General features: G+C 43.3%; 1 protein-coding gene across 1 annotated transcript in view; it reads left to right on the top strand.

Annotated features, from left to right (window-relative positions):
* Window positions 1–21,203, top strand: part of plxnc1 (plexin C1) — a 197,320-nt gene that overhangs the window by 87,556 nt on the left and 88,561 nt on the right. Inside the window, exons 9-14 of the mRNA XM_073066019.1 lie at window positions 858–938; window positions 7,807–7,896; window positions 9,895–9,982; window positions 16,189–16,250; window positions 17,600–17,739; window positions 20,275–20,463. Of these exons, the coding sequence (XP_072922120.1) occupies window positions 858–938; window positions 7,807–7,896; window positions 9,895–9,982; window positions 16,189–16,250; window positions 17,600–17,739; window positions 20,275–20,463 (650 nt within the window). The remainder of the gene's footprint in view (window positions 1–857; window positions 939–7,806; window positions 7,897–9,894; window positions 9,983–16,188; window positions 16,251–17,599; window positions 17,740–20,274; window positions 20,464–21,203) is intronic.

Here is a 21,203-nt window from a genome sequence, read left to right as displayed (position 1 = left end):
AGAGCCATTAAACATTCCACATACATTAACCCTTTCATTCCCAAAATCATTCTCATGAACCTCGTCTGGACCCTCTCCAATGTCATCACATCCTTTCTTGGCTGAGAAGCCCAAAACTCCTCATAATACCCCAAATGCAGTCTGACTAATGCCTTATAAAGCCTCAGCATTATATATTTTCTTTTATATTCCAGTCCCCGGAAATGAATGCTGACATTGCATTTGCTTTCCTTACCAGCAGCAAGTGAATGCTTATACAATCTTGTCCCAAGTACCTTTACACATCCATTTTCTGAATTTTCACCCCACTTAGAAAATAATCTACACCATTATTCCCTCAACAAAAATACATGACCATACACTTCCATCTGTCACTTCTATTACACATTCTGCTAATCAGTCCAAGCCCTGCCTCTTCACCTATCTTTGTATTATCCACAAACCTGGCCACAAAGCCATCAATTCTGTTAATCAGATCATTGATATATAATGTGAGAAGAAGCGGTCCCAACATCGACACCTGCAGAACATCATTAGGCATCGGCAGCCAACCAGCCCCCTTTATTCCCATGCTTTGCCTCTTGCCAGTTGGGCAATCTCCTGACCATGCTAGTATCTTTCTGTAATACCATGGGATCTTATCTTGTTAAACAGCACCTTGTCAAAGCCTGAAAATCCAAATACACAACATCCAATGACTCTCCTTTGTCTATCCTGCTGGTTATTCCCTCAAAGATTTCCAATAGATTTGACAGGCAAGATTTCCCATCGAGGAAACCATGCTGACTTTGGTCTTTTATGAATATTAATATTAACAGAGAACAGAAATAAAATTAATAATGTTACCTCTGTTTTAGGCCTGTCCTCGTATTACTCATGCAGAACAATCTTCAAACACCAGTATTTTGATTTTCCTGCAAGATGCTGAAATACTCAAAGTAAGGCTTGAATTTCATTTTTGATTCTGTGAGAGAGTAAATGTCATTAGTGTCACAGACTGCATAAAGCTAGTGGTTGAAATTTAGATTGTGACTGAGCCACATTTCACTAAGGAAGAGCTGTGAGATGCCTATGGGTTGGAAGAAGATGTCGAGGTACCAACTGGGGCTCATTGGAGACATGGTCAAAACTAAGTCAGCAGATTCAAGTCCCATATTGGAGCCTTCTTGACATAATCCGGGCTGGCATTCCAGTGCAAGAAAGGTGCTGGTATTCATATGTACTGCTCCACAGTCTTTGGGATATGGTCCAGCTGTGGGTCAGTGGTACTAGGCAGAATAGATTTTCATGGATTAAATGGGCAGAAGAGCCTATTCTGTGCTGTAGTGCTCTATAACTCAGTGTGATGTTAAATGTTAGATCCATCTTTCTTCTTAAGTGGGTATAAAGGTTCCCAGGTCACTATCCTGATGAAGGCTAGGGGAGTACTCCTGGTATTTATCTCCTAGTTAATGCTTATTGAAGTAGATTATCTGCTCACCTATCTTGGTATTGTTTGTGGAAGTTTGCTGTGTGCAAATTTTGGTGGCTCCCCCATTACAACAATGATTTCACTCGATGCCTGGTGTCTCTGAGGCTGTGAAAGGTACTGTGTAAATGTAACTCAAAGATGAGGTGTGCATTTGTGAAGGGCAAATATAGCAGGGGAATGTGTAACTGTAGGGTAGTGAGAAGTGTAGAGGGACTGAGAGATCTTCATAGGTAGCAGGGTAGGTAACGAGTGTATGGAGGATTGGAGAGTTGGTGACATTGGAGGATGCAGCATCATCAGGGCAAGTTAAGGGTAGAACCAGGTGGTAGTTAGCAGTAAACACAAGGGATTTTGCAGATGCTGGACGTCCAATGGAAAACACACAAAATGCTGCAGGAAACCAGTAGGTCAAGCAGCATCTATCGAGAGGAATAAACATTCAATGTTTTGGGCTGGGAATCTTCGTTAAGATATCATTGTCCTGATGATGATTCTCGGCCCAAAACATAGTCTATTTATTCCCCTATATAGATGCTGCCTGACCTGTGATAGTTAGCAGTGATGGAGGAAGGAAAGAGGAGAATGACGATGAGCAGTCTAGCCAGAGTCCAGAAAACATACCAGAGTGTGGGTCACTAACACAAAGCAACTTGCCACATTTTCAACAGATAACGTGGGGTAAGTGGAAAATTTATTTCATTCCCAATAACTACATGAACAGTAATTACTTTTAACTGTGTAGAGATTTTATTTGAATGATCACTCCATGTTGGAACTGTCCCTTCAAATTCCTTTCCAAAGCTCACACCATCCTGACACAGACCTGCACTGTGTTTCAATGCTGAGCTAAAATCCTGAAATTCATTGCTTGCTGTGGTGGTGCCCCTCCTACACTTCCGTTAATTCATTCACAGAACAGGCATAATTGGCAAGGTTAACATTGATTTTCTCATTGTAATGTTTATTTGGTGTCAAAAGGTAACAGATTTTCAATCCTCAGTGACATTTTATGAACTAGAATGGGACTTAATGACGTTCTGGAGGGTTTATGGTCACCATTACGGGTGTCGGCGATATGCTTCAGTTTTTACTTGATGTATGGTGTTCATCAGTGGCCCAGAAGCCTGGTACTCTATGGCACAGTGCTAGAGAAATCAATGTTCCTGCTGTCAGGTTGTCGGCTACCCAGGTGGAATAATCATAAATACCATTGCTTGATACTTCCTTTCCTATATGGGCTGTACTTCAAAACAAGTGCAATCAACAAAAAGCCAGAGAAACTCAGTGGGTCAGGCAACATCTATGGAGGAAATGGACTGTCCTATGTTGTGGGTTGAGACTCTTTATCTGGACTGAAAACAAATGCCTGCTGCTCACAGCTGTTGTGATTATTTAACAACCCATTTCCTGTTTCAGTGGTTCCTCTACCTTCTGAGCACGATGAATTCTGTCTTGCAAGGTTGTCCTTAATGCAAGTTAGAAGCTGTCTGCTTTCTAAATTTGCTGATTGCTCAGTATTCTATCAGAAATACTTCCCTTAATACTCTGTAAAAGAGCTACCCACCAGTCCTGATGAAGGGTCTCGGCTCAAAATGTCGACTGTTTTATTCCCTCCACAGATGCTGCCTGACCTGCTGAGTTCCTCCAGCATTTTGTGTGATGCTCTGGATTTCCAGCATCTGCAGAATCTCTTGTGTTCATGGCAAGAGGACCATCGTGCGGTCAACACACAGAAAATGCTGGAGGAACTCAGAAGGTCAGGCAGCATTTGTGGACAGAAATAAACAGTTGATGTTTCAGACTGGGACCCTTCATTCGGACTGGAAATGAAGAGGGGATATGCCAGATTAAGAAGTTGGGAGGAGAGGTTATAGTACAAACTGGCAGGTGAAGGGGGAATGTGGATGGGTGGATAAAGTAAGAAGTTGGGAGGCGATAGGTGGAAAAGCACTGAAGAAGAAGGAATCTGATAGGAGAGGAGAATGGGCCATGGGAGAAAGGGAAGGAGGAGGGGAACCAGAGGAAGGTGGTGAGCATGTGAGGAGAAGAGAAGGGGTAAGAGGGGAGCCAGAATGAGAAATGGAAAAAGAGAGAAAGGCGAGGGGGAGAAATTACTGGAAGTTGGAGCAAGTGATGTTCATGCCTTCAGTTTAGAGGATACCCAGATGGAATATGAAGCATTGTTCATTCAGCCTGAGAACATAGAACAGTACAGCACAGGAAAGACCTTTTTAACCATAATGTTGTGTCAAACCATCTAAAAAGTAAATCAAAACTCCCCAAAAGACTAATCTTTTGTACCTACACAATGTCCATATGCTCCATCTTCCTCACATCCATGTGCCTGTCTAAACATCTCTTAAAAGCCTCTAATATATTTACCACACCAAACAACACATTCCAGCCTCTCTCTGAGTAAAAAATTTACCCCTCACATCCCTTTTGAACCTACCCCCCCCCCTTTCACCTTCAATGCATGTCCTCTGGTATTAGACATTTCTTCCCGAGGCAAAAGATACTCCTTGCTACTCTATCTATGCCTCTTATAATCTGAAAAACTTCTATCAGACCTCCCTCAGCTCTGCTGTTCCAAAGAAAACAAACCAAGTTTGGCTAGCTTCACATGCCCTCTAAACCAGGCAGCATTCTGGTAAATCTCTTCTGCACCCTCTCCAAAGCCTCGACTTCTTTCTTATAATGGGACAGCAGAACTGTATGCAATACTCCAGATGTGGAGTAACTGGAGTTTTATAAAGTTGTAACATAACCTCTTGACTTTTGAACTCAATGCTTCAATTAATAAAAACAATCATTCCTTAAGCCTGCTTAACCACTTTATTGACCTGAGTAGTCACTTTCAAGGATCTATGAACTTAGACCCCAGGATCTCTGCTCAGCAACAATGTTAAGGGTCTTGCCGTTAACAGTGCACTGTCTTCTTGCATATGCCCTACCGAGGTGCAATACCTCGCATTTATCTGGGTTAAACTCCATCTGCCATTTCTCTGCTCATATCTGCAACTGGTCTGTAACACGTTGTACCTTTTGCCAGTCTTCCACACTATTCATGACTCTACCAATCTTGGTAATATCCGCAAATTAACTAACCCACCCATTTACATTTTCATCCAGGTCATTTATATACTTTATGAACAGCAGAGGTCCCAGCACAGGTCCCAGTGGAACTCCACTAATTGCAGACCTCCAGTTCAAATAAGTGCCTTCAACTACTACCCTCCATCTCCTATGCACAAACCAATTCTGAATCCAAACAGCCAATTCCCCACAGATCCCATGCATCCTAATCTTCTGGATTAGCCTCCCATGAGGGACTTCGTCAAACATCTTACTAAATTTCATGTAGACAACATCCACTGTCCTACCTCCATCAATCTCTCTCGTCACCTTGTCAAGAAACCCAGTTAAGTTGGTAAGACATGGCCTGCCATGTACAAACCCATGATGGCGCTCCATAATTAAGCCATGGGTTTCCAAATGGATTTCCAGCATCGGCAGAATATTTTGCGGTCACCATGAGGGTAAAAGCTCATATGATTCTGCATTTAAAGAGGAGTGATGGGTTAGTGAATATTTACAGTAGGGGCCTTCCAAAGGTAAAATTCCATACATAATACAATGAGAGTAACATTTCAGGGCTTTGAGAAAAGAATTGGGTTACAGAATAGAACTCACTAGATTGCTCTTTAGAAGTAGCTGGCATAACATGGGCTTCTCCTGTTCTGATTCTGTCGTGAATCGGGGTTTATAAGAGGCACAAGGCTGCAAACTGTTGGCCTGATTTTGGCATAATGAGAGTCTGAAGATAATCTAAATTCTAGTATAATCCAGGAGCCAGATTCTGAGGAAGACAGACTGGGAAGAAGCAAATGATCACAGTGCCTGAAACATTCAAGGTATCTGGAATCCTCAGATGATGAAGGATATTGAAACACTGGTCAGGAAAAAAGATGGAGGCTTATGTCAGGTATAGACAGCTGTGCACAAGTGAATTACTTCAGGAGCACAACTGATGTTGGAGTACACTTAAGATGGACTTGAGGAGAGCAATAAAAGGACATGAGATAACTTTGGCAGATAATAAAGGCTAATCTGACAAGATTTTACATGTATAATAGGAGTTAAAGGGTAACTTGGGCCAAATGTGGTGGTCTATGTGAGGAGCCAGCTGTTATGTGAATATTTCTCATCTGTCTTTACTGTGGAGGTGGTCATGTAAACTCAGGAATTAAAGGAAATAAATAGCCATATATTGGAACATACTCACATTACAGCAGAGGAGATGCTGGCAACGTTGAGGCATGTTAAGGTGGATGAATCCACGAGGCCTGAGGACATTGTAGGAAGGTAGGGAAGAAATTGCAGAGCCTCTGTCAGAGATATTTGATTCATCTTTAGCAATGGCTGAGGTACGGAAAGACCGAGGAAGGCCAACATTATGCCATTAGTTAAGAAGAGTACAGAGGCAAACCAGAGAACCACAGGCCAGAGAGCTGAAGTTAGATGGTTTGAAAGATGTTGGAGGGATTCTGACGGACAGGATGTTATAGCATTTGAAAATGCAAGGATTATCAAAGCAGAATCAACAGGGTTTTATACGTTGGAAGTCATGACTCAGAATTTGACTGAGATTTCTGAACAGGACAGGTGACAATGAGGATTGGTGATGGTAGGGCGGAAGATAATGTCTACATGGACTTTAGCAAGGCCTTTGACAAGATCCGACATGGTAGGCTAGTCTAGAGAATTACATCACATCAGATCTAGGGTCAAATGTATACAAATTTGGCTTGGTGGAAGGAGTCAGAGGGTACTAATGGAGAGTTATGATTCAGATTGGAGGCCTGTGACCAGTGGTGTGCCACAGGGATTGGTGCTGGGCCCACTGTCGTTTGTCATCAACATTGACTTGAGTAACAATGTTGGTGATGTAATGGATGATAGAGAAGGTTATCTATGATTACAACAGAATCCAGATCTAGCCCACAGCATATCTTTAAATTGTGTTGGATGTTAATGCTCATTTCACTGTATGGTTTGATTTACATGTGATAAATAAATGAATCTGTATCTGTGGTGGGCCAAGGAATGGCAGAGGCATTTAATCTGTAAGATGTTGCATTTTGGTAAGTTAAACCAGGGCAGGATTTATACAATAAATGTTAGAGCCATGGACAGTGTTATAGAACAGGTGAACCTATGGGTACTCTACATAGTTCTCTGAAAGTGGTGACATCGGTCGACAGAGTGGAGAAGAAAGCATTTGTCGCGTTTGCTTTCATTAGTCAGAGCACTGAGAACGAGAACTGAAACATCATGGTTAAACTGTACAAGTTATTGGTGAGACCACACAGAGTACTGTGCTCAGTTCAGATCACCCAGCTATAGAGAAAGGATATCATTAGGTTGGAAAAGGTGCAAAAAAATTCCTAAAGATGTTACTAGCACTGGAGAACTGTGGTTATTAGGCGAGGCCGGGTAATCTGGGACTCTTCACAGAAGGATAAGAGGCCGAGGACTAACCTAGTAGAGATATATAAAATTATGGGCAGCTGTAAAAGAGGTGGATTGTTGCAATCAGCTATTCAAGACAGGAGTGTCTAAGCTAGAAGGTGTAGGTTTAAGGTGAGAGGGAAACTTCTAGAAGGCATCTGAGGGCCAACATTTTGACATAGAAGGTGGTGTGTAATTGGAATGAGCTCCCACAGGAAGCTATAGATATGGTACAGTCACAATATTTAAATGACATTTGGACAGGAATATGGATATAAAATATTTATAGGATATGGACTAAAGGCAGGCAAATGGGACTAACTCAGATAGACACCGTGGGTGGCAACGACAGGTTGGGCCTAAAAGCTATAGGACTCCATGACAGATGTGGGCAGCTCTGAAAATTCAGATCCCACCAAAGTCTGTGCAATGAGTGTTTTATTATAGTCAGGACTGGACCAAATGTGCTAAACGAACTAGAGTGAAACATTCAGAAATGTAGCATTAATGAAATACTTTCAAAGAAGCTTCATTCTGAATGGACAATGAATGCGTGAACTCTACCTGACCATTCTTTTCTTTTTCTTGTGTGTGTGTGTGTGTGTGTGTGTGTGTGTGTGTGTGTGTGTGTGTGTGTGTGTGTGTGTGTGTGTGTGTGTGTGTGTGTGTGTGTGTGTGTGTGTGTGTGTGTGTGTGTGTGTACGTTTCTTATTGTAATTTGTACATTTCATTATATTGTTTTGCTGCAGCAAAACAATGCATTTCACAACATAAGCCAGTGATACTAAACCTGATTCTGATTCTGATATTACAATGCTTTACAGAATTCTACCCTGAACTGTATATTTAATGGGAGCATTAAGTACCCAGCCAAGTGGGTTAATGATAGTGCCATTCAATGCCCCAGGCCTCAAGTAAGTAGAAGTTCTTACAATTAATTAAATTTCTTCTGATTAATTTCATGTAACTTTATCTTTCTGGGTTACACTGTCAGAAACAACAGACTGGTTAAGTGGACACAACAGCAGCAGATGCAATTGAATGTGTGGTAGTGTGAAAGAATGCATTTTGGGGATGCAATCAGGATAAATATAGAAATACTGCACAATATGCATCAAAACCGAGATGACGAAATGTAGTTTCACAACTCTCTGTAGCAGAAACTAGGCAAGAGGCAGATCATGGAACAGGAGAGTAAAGGAACTTGTGGAAGTGAGTAAAGTTCAAATTGGGCCACAGACGGGGCACTGTTTGAGTGTGAACATGATAGAGAGGCTGGGGGGTGATTGACAAGTGCATTGTCTGGGCTGAAAATGTTGTTCACAAAAATTGTCAAAGCTGGATCATTTTTCCTTTAGCACAAATGAGAATGGGGGAGATTTGACTTAGGTTTATAAAAATATGAGAGACAGGTCTAGACAGAACAAAGGTTAAGTATCTATATCCTTCAGCAAAAAGGTCAATTAACTGAGCTAGTGAGTTTAAGTTATTTGAGAGGAGAATTAATGACAACTTGAGAAAAATCAAGAATAGTAAAAGGCTGGAACACTGAGTGACTTCCATCATATTTACAAAATAGTTGATGACCACTGAAAAGCAGTGGCAAGAATGCCATGGACCGAGAAACGGTGAGTATGATTGGCTTATGAGGACTTTTTCCCCAGGAATGGGCATGAGGATTTGAATGACCTTCCTCTATACTGTAAATTTCCATAATTCTTTGAGAAATAATGGAATATAGTGATCACAATAGAATGGTTAAGATTGAGATTGGGAATTATCTGGCAGTGATAAAAAATGGTGTCTTAGATTGGAACAAGGAAATGCTGAGGAAGTTAAATAATTAGATACATTAAAGTACAAGAATATTTTTAAAATAAACAGATAGAAAGAGAGCTGGAGACAGGGAGAAATAAATCCTTATAAGGATAACCAAAAAGGTCAAAGAATTGATTTTCATAAAAGTCAAAACAAGCAAGCGACTGTATAGGTACCATGGCTTAATTAAGAACTAAAGAAAAGACTGAATTTAAGGAATGACACACTGTCACCCGTACAAAATTCCTCCTGCCACATAATTTTTCACATCCTGCCTGCTTTTCATGAAATATATTTCAAGAGCTATAATCGCAAAGTTTTTCAACAGAGAAACAGGTCCCTTGGCTTGATGAGTCTAAACTGTCAAGATGACTAATCCTAATTCATTCTTCCCAGATTCCCATCAACAAGCCCCCCCCCCCCTCATATTTTCCTACTAGGGAAAATTTCCAGGAGCCAATTAACCCATCCATCTTTAGGATGTGAGAGAAATCTGAAAGAAGCCTATGCGGTCCAAGGGAGAATATGCAGACTCCACACAGACAGCACCAGAGGGTAAGGTCGAACTAGGCCACCTGAGGTATAGCATCTGAACCAATAGCTGTACCACAGTACCAGCCAATGTTGCTAATAATGCCTCCATTTGGTCTCCCTAATGGACCGGGTGATCTTGACAAAATCAGGAGCACATTCGAAGAAATGTATAAATTTATCTCTAGGTCAGTATGACTCACAATACATGAAGGAAGGCAACAACACATTCACAGAATATTACACTGATTATCTGTTCGTTATACCAGTGTTCATCACATTTAGCCGCTGGCCTATTTGTTGTTGACCCTCTAATCTACGTCCTGTCCTATAGAGTGTTTATCCACATTCCACGAGCAATTGTAATGTTTACAGCATTAATAAATCTTCTTTCCAAAGTCTGAGGGACCTGTTTTTGCACGGGTCAGTAATTCTGTTGGAATACAAGATTTTGCTGTTTTAAAAATAAATGTACAAATTCACAAATGCTACACATCATTAATGCAGCCTCCTGTGTCTTAAATGAATACTAGACTCAATTAACCCTATGTTTTCAATTGCAGTTTGTGGAGGAAAGGAGGGTACTTCCTGTGAACCTTGCCCATACGGCAAATTCCAAAAATATTATAGATAATCCAAACAATATTACAGGTAATTAAATGTTCATTGTTTATACAGTACTCTTTAAATACCAATAACAGTAATATGGCAAATGTTTCAAATCTTCCTGTGAATTTAACCTTCTGCTGCTTTCTATAAAGAACATCTAATCTATTATATTCATATTGGATTATCAGAATCAGATTTAACATCACTGGCATATGTAGTGAAATTTGTTAACTTTATGGCAGCAACAATGAAATACATGATAAATAAATATAGAGGAAAAAACTGAATTACTGTAAGTATATATATGTTTATTAAATAGTTAAAATAAGTAATGCAAAAAAAAGGAAATAAAAAGTAGTGAGTTAGTGTTCATGGGTTCAATGGGTTTAACAAAACAGAAGAGATGGTTGTTGACTTCAGGAGGGCATGGAGCGACCACTCCCCGCTGAACATCGACGGCTCCTTGGTAGAGACCATTAAGAGCACCAAATTTCTTGGTGTTCACCTGGCGGAGAGTCTCACCTGGTCCCTCAACACCAGCCCCATAGCAAAGAAAGCCCAGCAGCGTCTCTATTTTCTGCGAAGGCTGAGAAAAGTCCATCTCCCACCCCCCTCCATCCTCATCACATTCTACAGGGGTTGTACTGAGAGCATTCTGAGCAGCTGCATCACTGCCTGGTTCGGAAATTGCATCATCCGGGATCGCAAGACCCTGCAGCAGATAGTGAGGTCAGCTGAGAAGATCATCGGGGTCTCTCTTCCTGCCATCACGGACATTTACACTACACGCTGCATCCGCAAAGCAAATAACATTATGAAGGACCCCATGCACCCCTCACACAATCTCTTCTCCCTCCTGTCATCTGGGGTAAGTCTTCGAAGCATTCGGGCTCTCACGACCAGACTATGTAGCAGTTTCTTCCCCCAAGTTATCAGACTCCTCAATACCCAGCACCGGGCCTGACACCTTGCCCTATTGTCCTGTTTATTATTTATTGTAATGTCTGCACTGTTTTTGTGCACTTTACACAGTCCTGTGTAGGTCTGTAGTCTAGTGTAGCTTTCTCCGTGTTGGTTTTTTACGTAGTTCAGTCTAGTTTTTGTACTGTGTCATGTAACACCATGGTCCTGTCTCAGTTTTACTATGCACTGTACCAGCAGTTATGGTCGAAATGACAATAAAAGTGACTGGACGTGACTTGGAATGTCCATTTAGGAATCGGATGGCAGAGGGGAAGAAGCTGTTCCTCAATCACTGAGTGTGTGCCTTCAGTCTCTGTACCTCCTTCCAATGGTAACAATGAGCAGAGAGCATGTCATTGGTGACAGGAATCCTTAATGATGTCTTGGATACTACAGAGGCTAATACCCATGATGGAGCTGACTAATTTTACAAGATTTTGTAACAGTAGCCACCCCCCACCTCCACCCCATACCAGACGGTGATGCAGCCGGTCAGAGCTGGAACATTCCATATGGATTTTAGATTTGTAGAATGGCTGGCTCCCATGGAAGAATCATGGCTTCATGAGCAGATGTCAGATTTGTATCCATGTTCCTCAATGTAAACAGGTCAAGATTAGGGTTTTACATAAGGTTCTGAGGAGTGAAACTACTATTGGGCAACAGTGCAAGAATGGCAATTCTGTATCAATGGTACACCCATCCAATCAACATTCCCATGACTACTGTCTGCTACTGTGCTCCGGGGCTAGATGGAAGATGAGGGTCAATGTTTTGTTGACATTATGGGGATGATGGACAATGAACTGGGGCACGAGGGAGACTATTAACATAATTTGAGATAGGATAGAGACTGGAGGTATTGACAGTCAGCTAAAGAAAGGTGGATGATGAGACCTGAATACCATTTTCCACAAATTCTGAAAAACAAGTTCATTCTCCACTAAAGTCAACATTTATATCAAAAATATTATTTTTATTATTCATAATAAAAATAATATTTACAATAATAAACCATGACAAACAATGTCTTTGCATTCCTACATTCGTAGTCAGTGTGTGAAATAGTGTTCACTTAACGCAACTAGAAGATGCAGGCACCTGAGGACTCACTCCTCAAGGTTCAAAATTAGTGAGGTGTCAAAGGTTACAGTGAGAAAGCAGGAGAATGGGGTTGAGAGGGATAACAAATTAGTCATGATGAAATGGTGGAGCAGACTCAATGGGACAGATGGCCTAATACTGCTACTTTATCTTGCATAATTATAATTGCAATTATAATGCAACAACTGCTTCTTCCCCAGTGCCACCAGGTTCTTGAACAACCTGAAAAACCTTAATATTACCTCAGACTTTAGAGTTTTTTTCTGTCTCTATCTTGTTCAATTTGCTGTTTATTATGCTCATGTTCAAGTAATGGATAATTTATATTAGGTTTATGTTAACATAGAAACATAGAAAACCTACAGCACAATACAGGCCCTTTGGCCCACAATGCTGTGCTAAACATGTACTTACTTTAGAAATTACCTAGGGTTACCCGTAGCCCTCTATTTTTCTAAGCTCCATGTACCTATCCAAAAAAAGACCCTATCGTATCCACCTCCACCAGCAGCCCATTCCACACACTCACCGCTCTCTGAGTAATAAATTTACTCCTGACATCTCCTCTTTACCTACTTCCAAGCACCTTAAAACTGTGCCCTCTCATGCTAGCCATTTCAGCCCTGGGAAAAAGCTCTGACTATCCACACGATCAATGTATCTCATCATCTTACACACCTCTATCAGGTCACCTCTCATCCTCCATCGCTCCAAGGAGAAAACGCCGAGTTCACTCAACCTATTCTCATAAGGAATGGTCTCCAATCCAGGCAAAATCCTTGTAAATCTCCTCTGCACACTTTCTATAGTTTCCATATCCTTCCTGTAGTAAGGCGACCAGAACTGAGCACAGTACTCCAAGTGGGGTCTGACCAGGGTCCTATATAGCTGCAACATTATCTCTCAGCTCTTAAACTCAATCTCACAATTGATGAAGGGCAATGCACTGTATGCTTTCTTAACCACAGAGTCAACCTGTATAGCTGCTTTGAGGGTCCAATGGATTCGGACCACAAGATCCCTCTGATCCTCCACACTGCCAAGAGTCTTACCATTAATACTATATTTTGCTATCATATTTGACCTACCTAAATGAACCACCTCACACTCATCTGGCTTGAACTCCATCTGCCACTTCTCAACCCTGTTTTGCATCCTATCGCTATCCTACTGTAACCTCCGACAGCCCTCCACACTATCCACAACATGCTCAATCATTGTGTAATCAGTAAATTTACTAACCCATCCCTCCCACTTCCTCATCCAGGTCATTTATAAAAATTACGAAGAGAAGGGGTCCCAGAACAGATCCCTGAGGCACACCACTGGTCAATGACCTCCATGCAGAATATGACCTGCCTACAACCACTCTTTGCCTTCTGTGGACAAGCCAATTCTGGATCCACAAAGCAAGGTCCCCTTGGATCCCATGCCTCCTTACTTTCTCAATAAGCCTTGCATGGGGTACCTCATCAAATGCCTTGCTGAAGTCAATATACACTACATATACTGCTCTACCTTCATCAACGTGTTTGTCACATCCTCAAAAAATTCAGTCGGGCTTGTAAGGCACAACCTGCCTTTGACAAAGCCATGCTGACTATTCCTAATCATATTGTGCCTCTCCAAATGTTCATAAATCCTGCCTCTCAGGATCTTTTCCATTAACTTACCAACCACTGAAGTAAGACTCACTGGTCTATAATTTCCTGGGCTATCTCTACTCCCTTTCTTGAATAAAGGAACAACATCTGCAACCCTCCAATCCTTTGGAACCGCCCTCGTCCCCATTGATGATGCAAAGATCATTGCCAGAGGTGCAGCAATCTCCTCCCTTGCCTCCCACAGTAGCCTGGGGTACATCTCGTCCCATCCCTGAGACTTATCCATCTTGATGCTTTCCAAAAGCTCCAGCACATCCTCTTTCTTAATGTCTACAAGCTCAAGTTTTTCAATTTGCTGTAAGTCATGTGGACAATCGCCAAGATCCTTTTCCGTAGTGAATACTGAAGAAAAGTATTCATTAAGTACCTCTGCTATCTCCTTCGGTTCCAGACATACTTTTCCACTGTCACACTTGATTGGTCCTATTCTCTCACATCTTATCCTCTTGCTCTTCACATACTTGTAGAATGCCTTGGGGTTTTCCTTAATCCTGTCCGCCAAGGCCTTCTCAAGGACCCTTCTGGCTCTCTTAATTTCATTCTTAAACTCCTTCCTGCAAGCCTTATAATCTTCTAGATCTTTATCACTACTTAGTTGTTTGAACCTTTCATAAGCTTTTCTTTTCTTCTTGACCAGATTTACAACAGCCTTTGTACACCATGGTTCCTGTATCCTATCATCCTTTCCCTGTCTCATTGGAATGTACCAAAGTAGAAGTCCGCACAAATATCCCCTAAACATTCGCCACATTTCTTCTGTACCTTTCCCTGAGAACACCTGTTCCCAATTTGTACATCTAAATTCCTGCCTGATAGCCTCATATTTCCCCTTACTCCAATTAAATCTATTCCTACTTGTCTGCTCCTATCCCTCTCCAATGCTATGGTAAAGGAGATAGACTTGTGATCACTATCTCCAAAATGCTCTCCCGCTGAGAGATCTGACACCTGACCAGGTTCACTTCCCAATACCACATCAAGTACAACCTCACCTCTTGTAGGCTTATCTACATATTGTGTCAAGAAACTTTCCTGAACACACCTAACAAAATCCACCCCATCTAAACCCCTGACTCTAGGGATGTGCCAATCAATATTTGGGAAATTAAAATCTCCCACCACAACAACCCTGTAATTATTACACCTTTCCAGAATCTGTCTTCCTATCTGCTCCTCGATGTCCCTGTTACTATTGGGTGGTCTATAAAAAACACCCAGTAGAGTTATTGAAACATAGGAACATAGAAAACCTACAGCAGTAAACAGGCCCTTCAGTCCACAAAATTGTGCCAAACATGTCCCCACCTGTTACTGACCCCTTCCTGTTCTAACTTCTAACTACAGAGACTCCGTAGACAATCTCTTCATGACTTCCTCCTTTTCTGCAGCCGTGACACTATCTCTGATCGGCAGTGCCATGGCCAACCTCTTTTCCTGCCCTCCCTGTCCTTTCTGAAACATCTAAAGCCTGGCACTCTAAGTAACCATTCCTGCCCCTGAGCTATCCAAATCTCTGTAATGGCCACAACATCATAGCTCCAAGTGCTGATCCCTGTTCTAAGCAGCTCATCCACTTTGTTCATGATGCTTCTTGCATTAAAATAGATACATCTCAAACCATCGGTCTGAGTGTGTCACTTCTCTATCACCCGCCTATCTTCTCTCTCGCACTGTCTCCAAGCTTTCTCCATGTGTGAGCCAACCACACCTTCCTCCATCTCTTCAGTTTGGTTCCCACCCCGGTAATTCTAGTTTAAACTCTCTCCAGTAGCCTTAGCAAACCTCCCTGCAGGATATTGATCCCCCTCTGATTCAAGTGCAACCCTTCTTTTTTGTACAGGTCACACCCGCCCCAAAAGAGGTCCCAATGATCCAGAAATCTGAATCCCTGCCCGCTGCTCCAATCCCTCAGTCACACGTTTATCCTCCACTTCACTCTATTCCTATACTCACTGTCGCGTGGCACAGGCAGTAATCCCGAGATTACTACCTTTGAGGTCCTGCTTCTCGGCTTCCTTCCTAACTAACTGCCTGTAGTCTGTTTTCAGGACCTCCTGTGTTGTTGGTACCAATATGCACCATGACCTCTGGCTGTTCACCTTCCCACTTCAGGATTTTGTGGACACAATCAGAAACAATCCAGACCCTGGCATCCGGATGCAAAATACCATCCGTGTTTCTGTCCTGCGTCCACAGAATCCCCTGTCTGATGCCCTGACTATAGAGTCCCCTATCACTGCTGCCTTCTTCCTTTTCCTACCCTTCTGAGCCACAGGGACACAACATGTTTGTCCTTACTCTGTTGTGTTTAGCTGTGCTGCAGAAAGCAATTTTTCATGGCATTTATACTGTGTGTATATGTCAATGACATCAATAAACTTGAACTTGAAACTTGTTAGATTCTGTTAAAATATAAGCATGTCTTTATAGTAAGCTTATCTTAACCTTTACTGCTGAAATTTTAACTTTCTTTAACTGTGTTTTCGCATTCCTAGTGTTAATTTTTTGTTTTAACAGTCTACAGTTGTGATGTCCAGAAGCCAAAATGTGTTTTCTGTACACCGGAGAGGACTTGCACGGTAAAGAATATTGCTTTTTATTGACAGTTACTAATTGAATTGTGCAACTAAAACGTTCAACTAGATCTTGCATTTTCAAAACACAAAAATACAACTGCAGATGCTGTGGATCAAAGAATACGTACACTACGCTGGAAGAACTCAGCAAGTCAGGCAGCATCCGTGAGAAAAGAGTAGCCGACGTTTCGGGCCAAGACCCTTCATCAAGAATGGGGCGGGAAGAGAGGGCCGAAGCCCAGTAATAGAGATAGGGGAGGGGGTAGGAAATTGGAGAATTCAATATTCATACCACCAGGCTGGAGACTACCCAGACGGTAGATGAGGTGTTGCTCCTCCAACCTGAGTTTGGCCTCATCATGGCAGTAGAGGAGGCCATGTATGGACATATCTAGATGGGAATGAGAGGCAGAGTTGAAGTGGGTGGCAACTGGGAGATCCTGTCTATTGTGACGGATGGAGCGGAGGTGCTCGACGAAGCGATCCCCCAATCTGCGTCGGGTCTCGCCGATGTAGAGGAGGCCGCACCGGATGCAATAGACGACTCCAGCAGACTCACAGGTGAAGTGTTGCCTCACCTGGAAGGACTGTCTGGGGCCCGGAACGGTGGTAAAGGGGGAGGTGTGGGGACAGGTGTAGCATTTGCGCTTGCATTTTGTTGTTCAGAGAATGACACCGTGTTTACAGATGCAGTGAAATAACCGCAGATTTCAGTTATCCCAAGGCAAAATACTAGATATTGGAAATGAAACAGAGATTCTTGAAAATACTTTGCAGGTCAAGCAATATTTGTGGAGACAGAAACAAGGTTAATGTTTCAACAGGACTCTTCTATGAAAGGTCAACAACCTGGAAATTTAACTCTTTCTCTTTCTATATAAGCTGTATGCCCGATTAAATATTTCTAGGATTTTTTGTTTTATATAAGGTTTCATTATGTGGGAGATAAAATATTTTAACTATTTCTGAGATTTCCATAACTCCATATTTATTTTTCTTGTGATTATTGGGATAGGAAACTATTGTTCAAGAACGTGATGACGCCACTTCTTTCCTACCATCCTTCTCCTCTTGACAAGCCTGTGGAATGTTTTTAGTTCCTTCCATTTTTTCCCATGCTCTGTCTTTGCCCCTCTTATTTCCTTGTCCACTTCCACTTTAAAATTTACATGATCAGCCCAGTTCTCGCCTATGTTAACAACTGGTCATCTGTCACATACATTTTTTTTCTGATCTGTTTTAGTCTATGTTTTTGGTTATTCACAGAGTTCTGGCTTTCATTTTGTTATAGCTCAGTCTCTTAAACTCTGGCGTCTAAGATGGTAATTTTAAAAAATTTCTTCTTTTGTTAGGAAACAATTGTTAGACATATAAATCCAAACCGTGTGGGTTCATTTGGAAGGAGCATATTGAGCATTAATGGGTCAGATCTAAATGTTGGACTGAGTGCTACCCTTTATGTCCGTGGGTTGGCTGATACTATTACATACAAGTAAGTGATATTAGTCACAAACTATAAATAACAGAGTGAATCTCTCTGAATGGAGTGAACTTGTCAAGATTTTAACAAATGTAGCATTCTTAAATAAAGTTGAGGTGATCATATATGTTTAAAAATGTTGAGAATGAATTATGATTATGCTGTTCATTAAAGTAGATTTAAAGCTTAAAAGAGAGATTTGTTTGTCCATTGTGAACCTTGCATTATTGGAAATCATCACTTTATTTCACTTTTAGTTATTATAGATCTTCCCGCATTTAACGATAAAATGATTAGTTTTATTTGTCACGTACATCAAAATATACAATTAAATGAATCATTTACATCAAATCAAATCAGCGAGGATTGTGATGGGCAACTCGCTAGTGTCACCCACTTCTGGTGCCAAAGTAGCATGCCCACAACTCACTTACCTAACCCGAACGTCTTTGGAATGTTGGAGGAATCTGGAGCACCCGGGGGAAACCCAGGCGGTCATGAACAGAACATATGAACTCTTTAAAGACAGTGGCAGGAATCGAACCGGCTTCACTGACTACTGGTGCTGTAAAGCAATTGTGCTAACCATTAGACTGCCATGTCACCACACTTCGGCAACTTCTGGGTCTGTCAGGGTCCGATCCGGAACCGCGTTCCGGGTTTTGATCCGGTCTGGGGGCTCCGGACTCCAGGTCCTGAAGTTGTCCCTCCCATCACCCGTGATCTAGTTAGGACCCTCCTGGTTGAAGGAGGCACACCTGTGACTCATTGAGCTGCAGGTGTTTATAAGGGGCCTTGGGACTGGGACCAGGCGGGTGGTCGTTTTGTTCTGTTTCCCCGCTGGCTCCGAACTCGTCTCTGCATTCTGTTATCCTGTCCGGGCTCAGACCTATTCTTCAGCATGCTTCTCTGCCCGTACCAGTATTGCCAGGTTGGTCCGCTCTCCCACCTTTCTTCTCATGCGCTGGTCCCGCTTCTCCGCTCGGTTTTGTGTTTCGCGCGGTTGCGCTCTCTGCCGGCCATTTCCAAATTTCCCGTTATCATAGCTGTTGTGTTGGTCGACCTGGACCTATGCCTGTTCCTACCCCTTGCCCCTGTCGGGCACGTCTGGCCGACCTGCCTCGGCCCGGCGGGGGTTCTGCCTGTTCCTATCCCTTGCCTCTGTCGGGCGGATCCGGCCGATGGGCCGTGGCCCAGCGGGGGTTCTGCCCCCTCCTTCTCTTCCGCCCAAACCCTGGGATAGTGCCCGCATCTGCCCAGGGGTCCGCGTCGTGCCCAGGCCTCTGGTGTTTCTGCCTGGGAGGTACCCCTACCCGGGATACATGCGGCCCGCCCAGGGAGGGCTCTCCGCTAGCCTATCGCCACCTAAACCTGTCTGCCTGAACCTCGAGGACCTGTCTGCCTGAACCTCGAGGACCTGCCTGCCTGAACCTCGAGGACCTGTCTGCCTGAACCCGGGGACCTGTCTACCTGTCTGCCTGAACCTCGAGGACCTGCCTGCCTGAACCTCGAGGACCTGTCTGCCTGAACCCGGGGACCTGTCTACCTGTCTGCCTGAACCTCGAGGACCTGCCTGCCTGAACCTCGAGGACCTGTCTGCCTGAACCCGGGGACCTGTCTACCTGCCTGCCTGAACCTCGAGGACCTGCCTGCCTGAACCCGGGGACTTGTCTACCTGTCTGCCTGAACCTCGAGGACCTGCCTGCCTGAACCCGGGGACCTGTCTACCTGCCTGCCTGAACCTCGAGGACCTGTCTGCCTGAACCTCGAGGACCTGCCTGCCTGAACCTCGAGGACCTGTCTGCCTGAACCCGGGGACCTGTCTACCTGAACCTCGAGGACCTGCCTGCCTGAACCTCGAGGACCTGCCTGCCTGACTCCAGGGACTTGTCTGTCTGCCTGAACCCCGGGGACCTGTCTACCTGAACCTCGAGGACCTGTCTGCCTGAACCTCGAGGACCTGCCTGCCTGAACCTCGAGGACCTGCCTGCCTGAACCTCGAGGACCTGCCTGCCTGAACCTCGAGGACCTGCCTGCCTGAACCTCGAGGACCTGTCTACCTGCCTGTCTGAACCCGGGGACCTGTCTACCTGAACCTCGAGGACCTGCCTGCCTGAACCTCAAGGACCTGCCTGCCTGACTCCGGGGACTTGTCTGTCTGCCTGAACCCCGGGAGCCTGTCTACCTGAACTGGAACTTCGGGAGCTGCTCCGCTCCGCCTGCCAGAACTCTATCTGCCTGAACCCCAGCTACCCTTAAGTGCCATGGCATCCCCATCCTGTCCTCCCCCTAGTACTTCAGTGCCCGCGTCCCGCGTTTGGGTCCATCCGGCCCCTTCATGACAGGGTCACGTCCACACCTAAAATGTCAACTGCTCTGTTTTGAGTATTTCCAGCAATTTCTGTAGTTTGCTTAGTCTGCTGAAGAAAAGTTATTCTTAATCCTAGATATGCAGTTCTTTCTCCTGTCAAGCACAAAATGTTTTAAAAACTGATGAATTTGACATGATAAAATAGCTTTGCTTTATATTGACATTTCCTCTTCCAGATCAAACGAATGCATAATTGAGAATAGCACGCTGGTGAAATGTATATTACCTGAGGCAATCCACGGCAAAAAATCTGTGTGTTTGTTGTATGACTCTGAAAAGGACTGTAGTGCTAACAGAACTGCCTTACTGGAGTATGTCATCAACAGCCATATTATAAGCATTCACCCAGCAGTTTCCTGGGCTCGGTAGGTATGGCAACAGCATGAACAAGTGACGGCATTGGCGATAGTACATTATCAGTTGTTTCAAATCCTTCTCTGAGACGGGGGAACAAAAACACAAACACATTTTGAGAATGTGAGGAGGAATTGATCACTGGTCAGCACAATCACAAACATGTTTCTGGTGATTTTGATTAACTCCATTTGTGGTAAGGGTATGGATTTGGAAAGTGACAATTTGTCCATGGATGTTGGTGGTAAAGGGAGTTTGGAGATGGGGCAGAAGGTGGCCAGATTTGAGGAGGCAAAGATAACTACTGAGGAGAGGGCACATGACAGGAAGAATGAAGGGGCAGAATGACTGTGAAGAGAGAATGATTAACAATGTTATCTCACGTGGTGGTCAAGTAGAAACACTGGTGATAAGTAGTTCAGTGCAAATAGGGTTGAGGAGCAGCTGTAGAGTCTTATGGCTGTAGAGGACAATGCACATTCAGGGCCAGGAAAATCATGAGAAATTTCTTGACCTGAAACAAAAGAAGGAAGCACCAGACTGAGTTGTCTGAGTTACCGATTTTAATGACTACCTTCATGAAGCCATGCAACGTGTAGATGCAAGATTCAAGTTTATTTGTCGCATATATTTCAAAACATAGTATGAAATACATCACTTGTTTGAACAACCAACTCACCCAAGGATCTGTTTGGGCAAGTTGCATGTGTTGCCACAATTTCCAGCACCAACATAACACGCCCAGAGTGTT

This window comes from Hemitrygon akajei, chromosome 14, assembly GCF_048418815.1.
Source record: "Hemitrygon akajei chromosome 14, sHemAka1.3, whole genome shotgun sequence".
In the NCBI taxonomy this organism is placed as follows: Eukaryota; Metazoa; Chordata; class Chondrichthyes; order Myliobatiformes; family Dasyatidae; genus Hemitrygon; species Hemitrygon akajei.
This window is presented reverse-complemented; position numbering and strand designations above follow the sequence as displayed.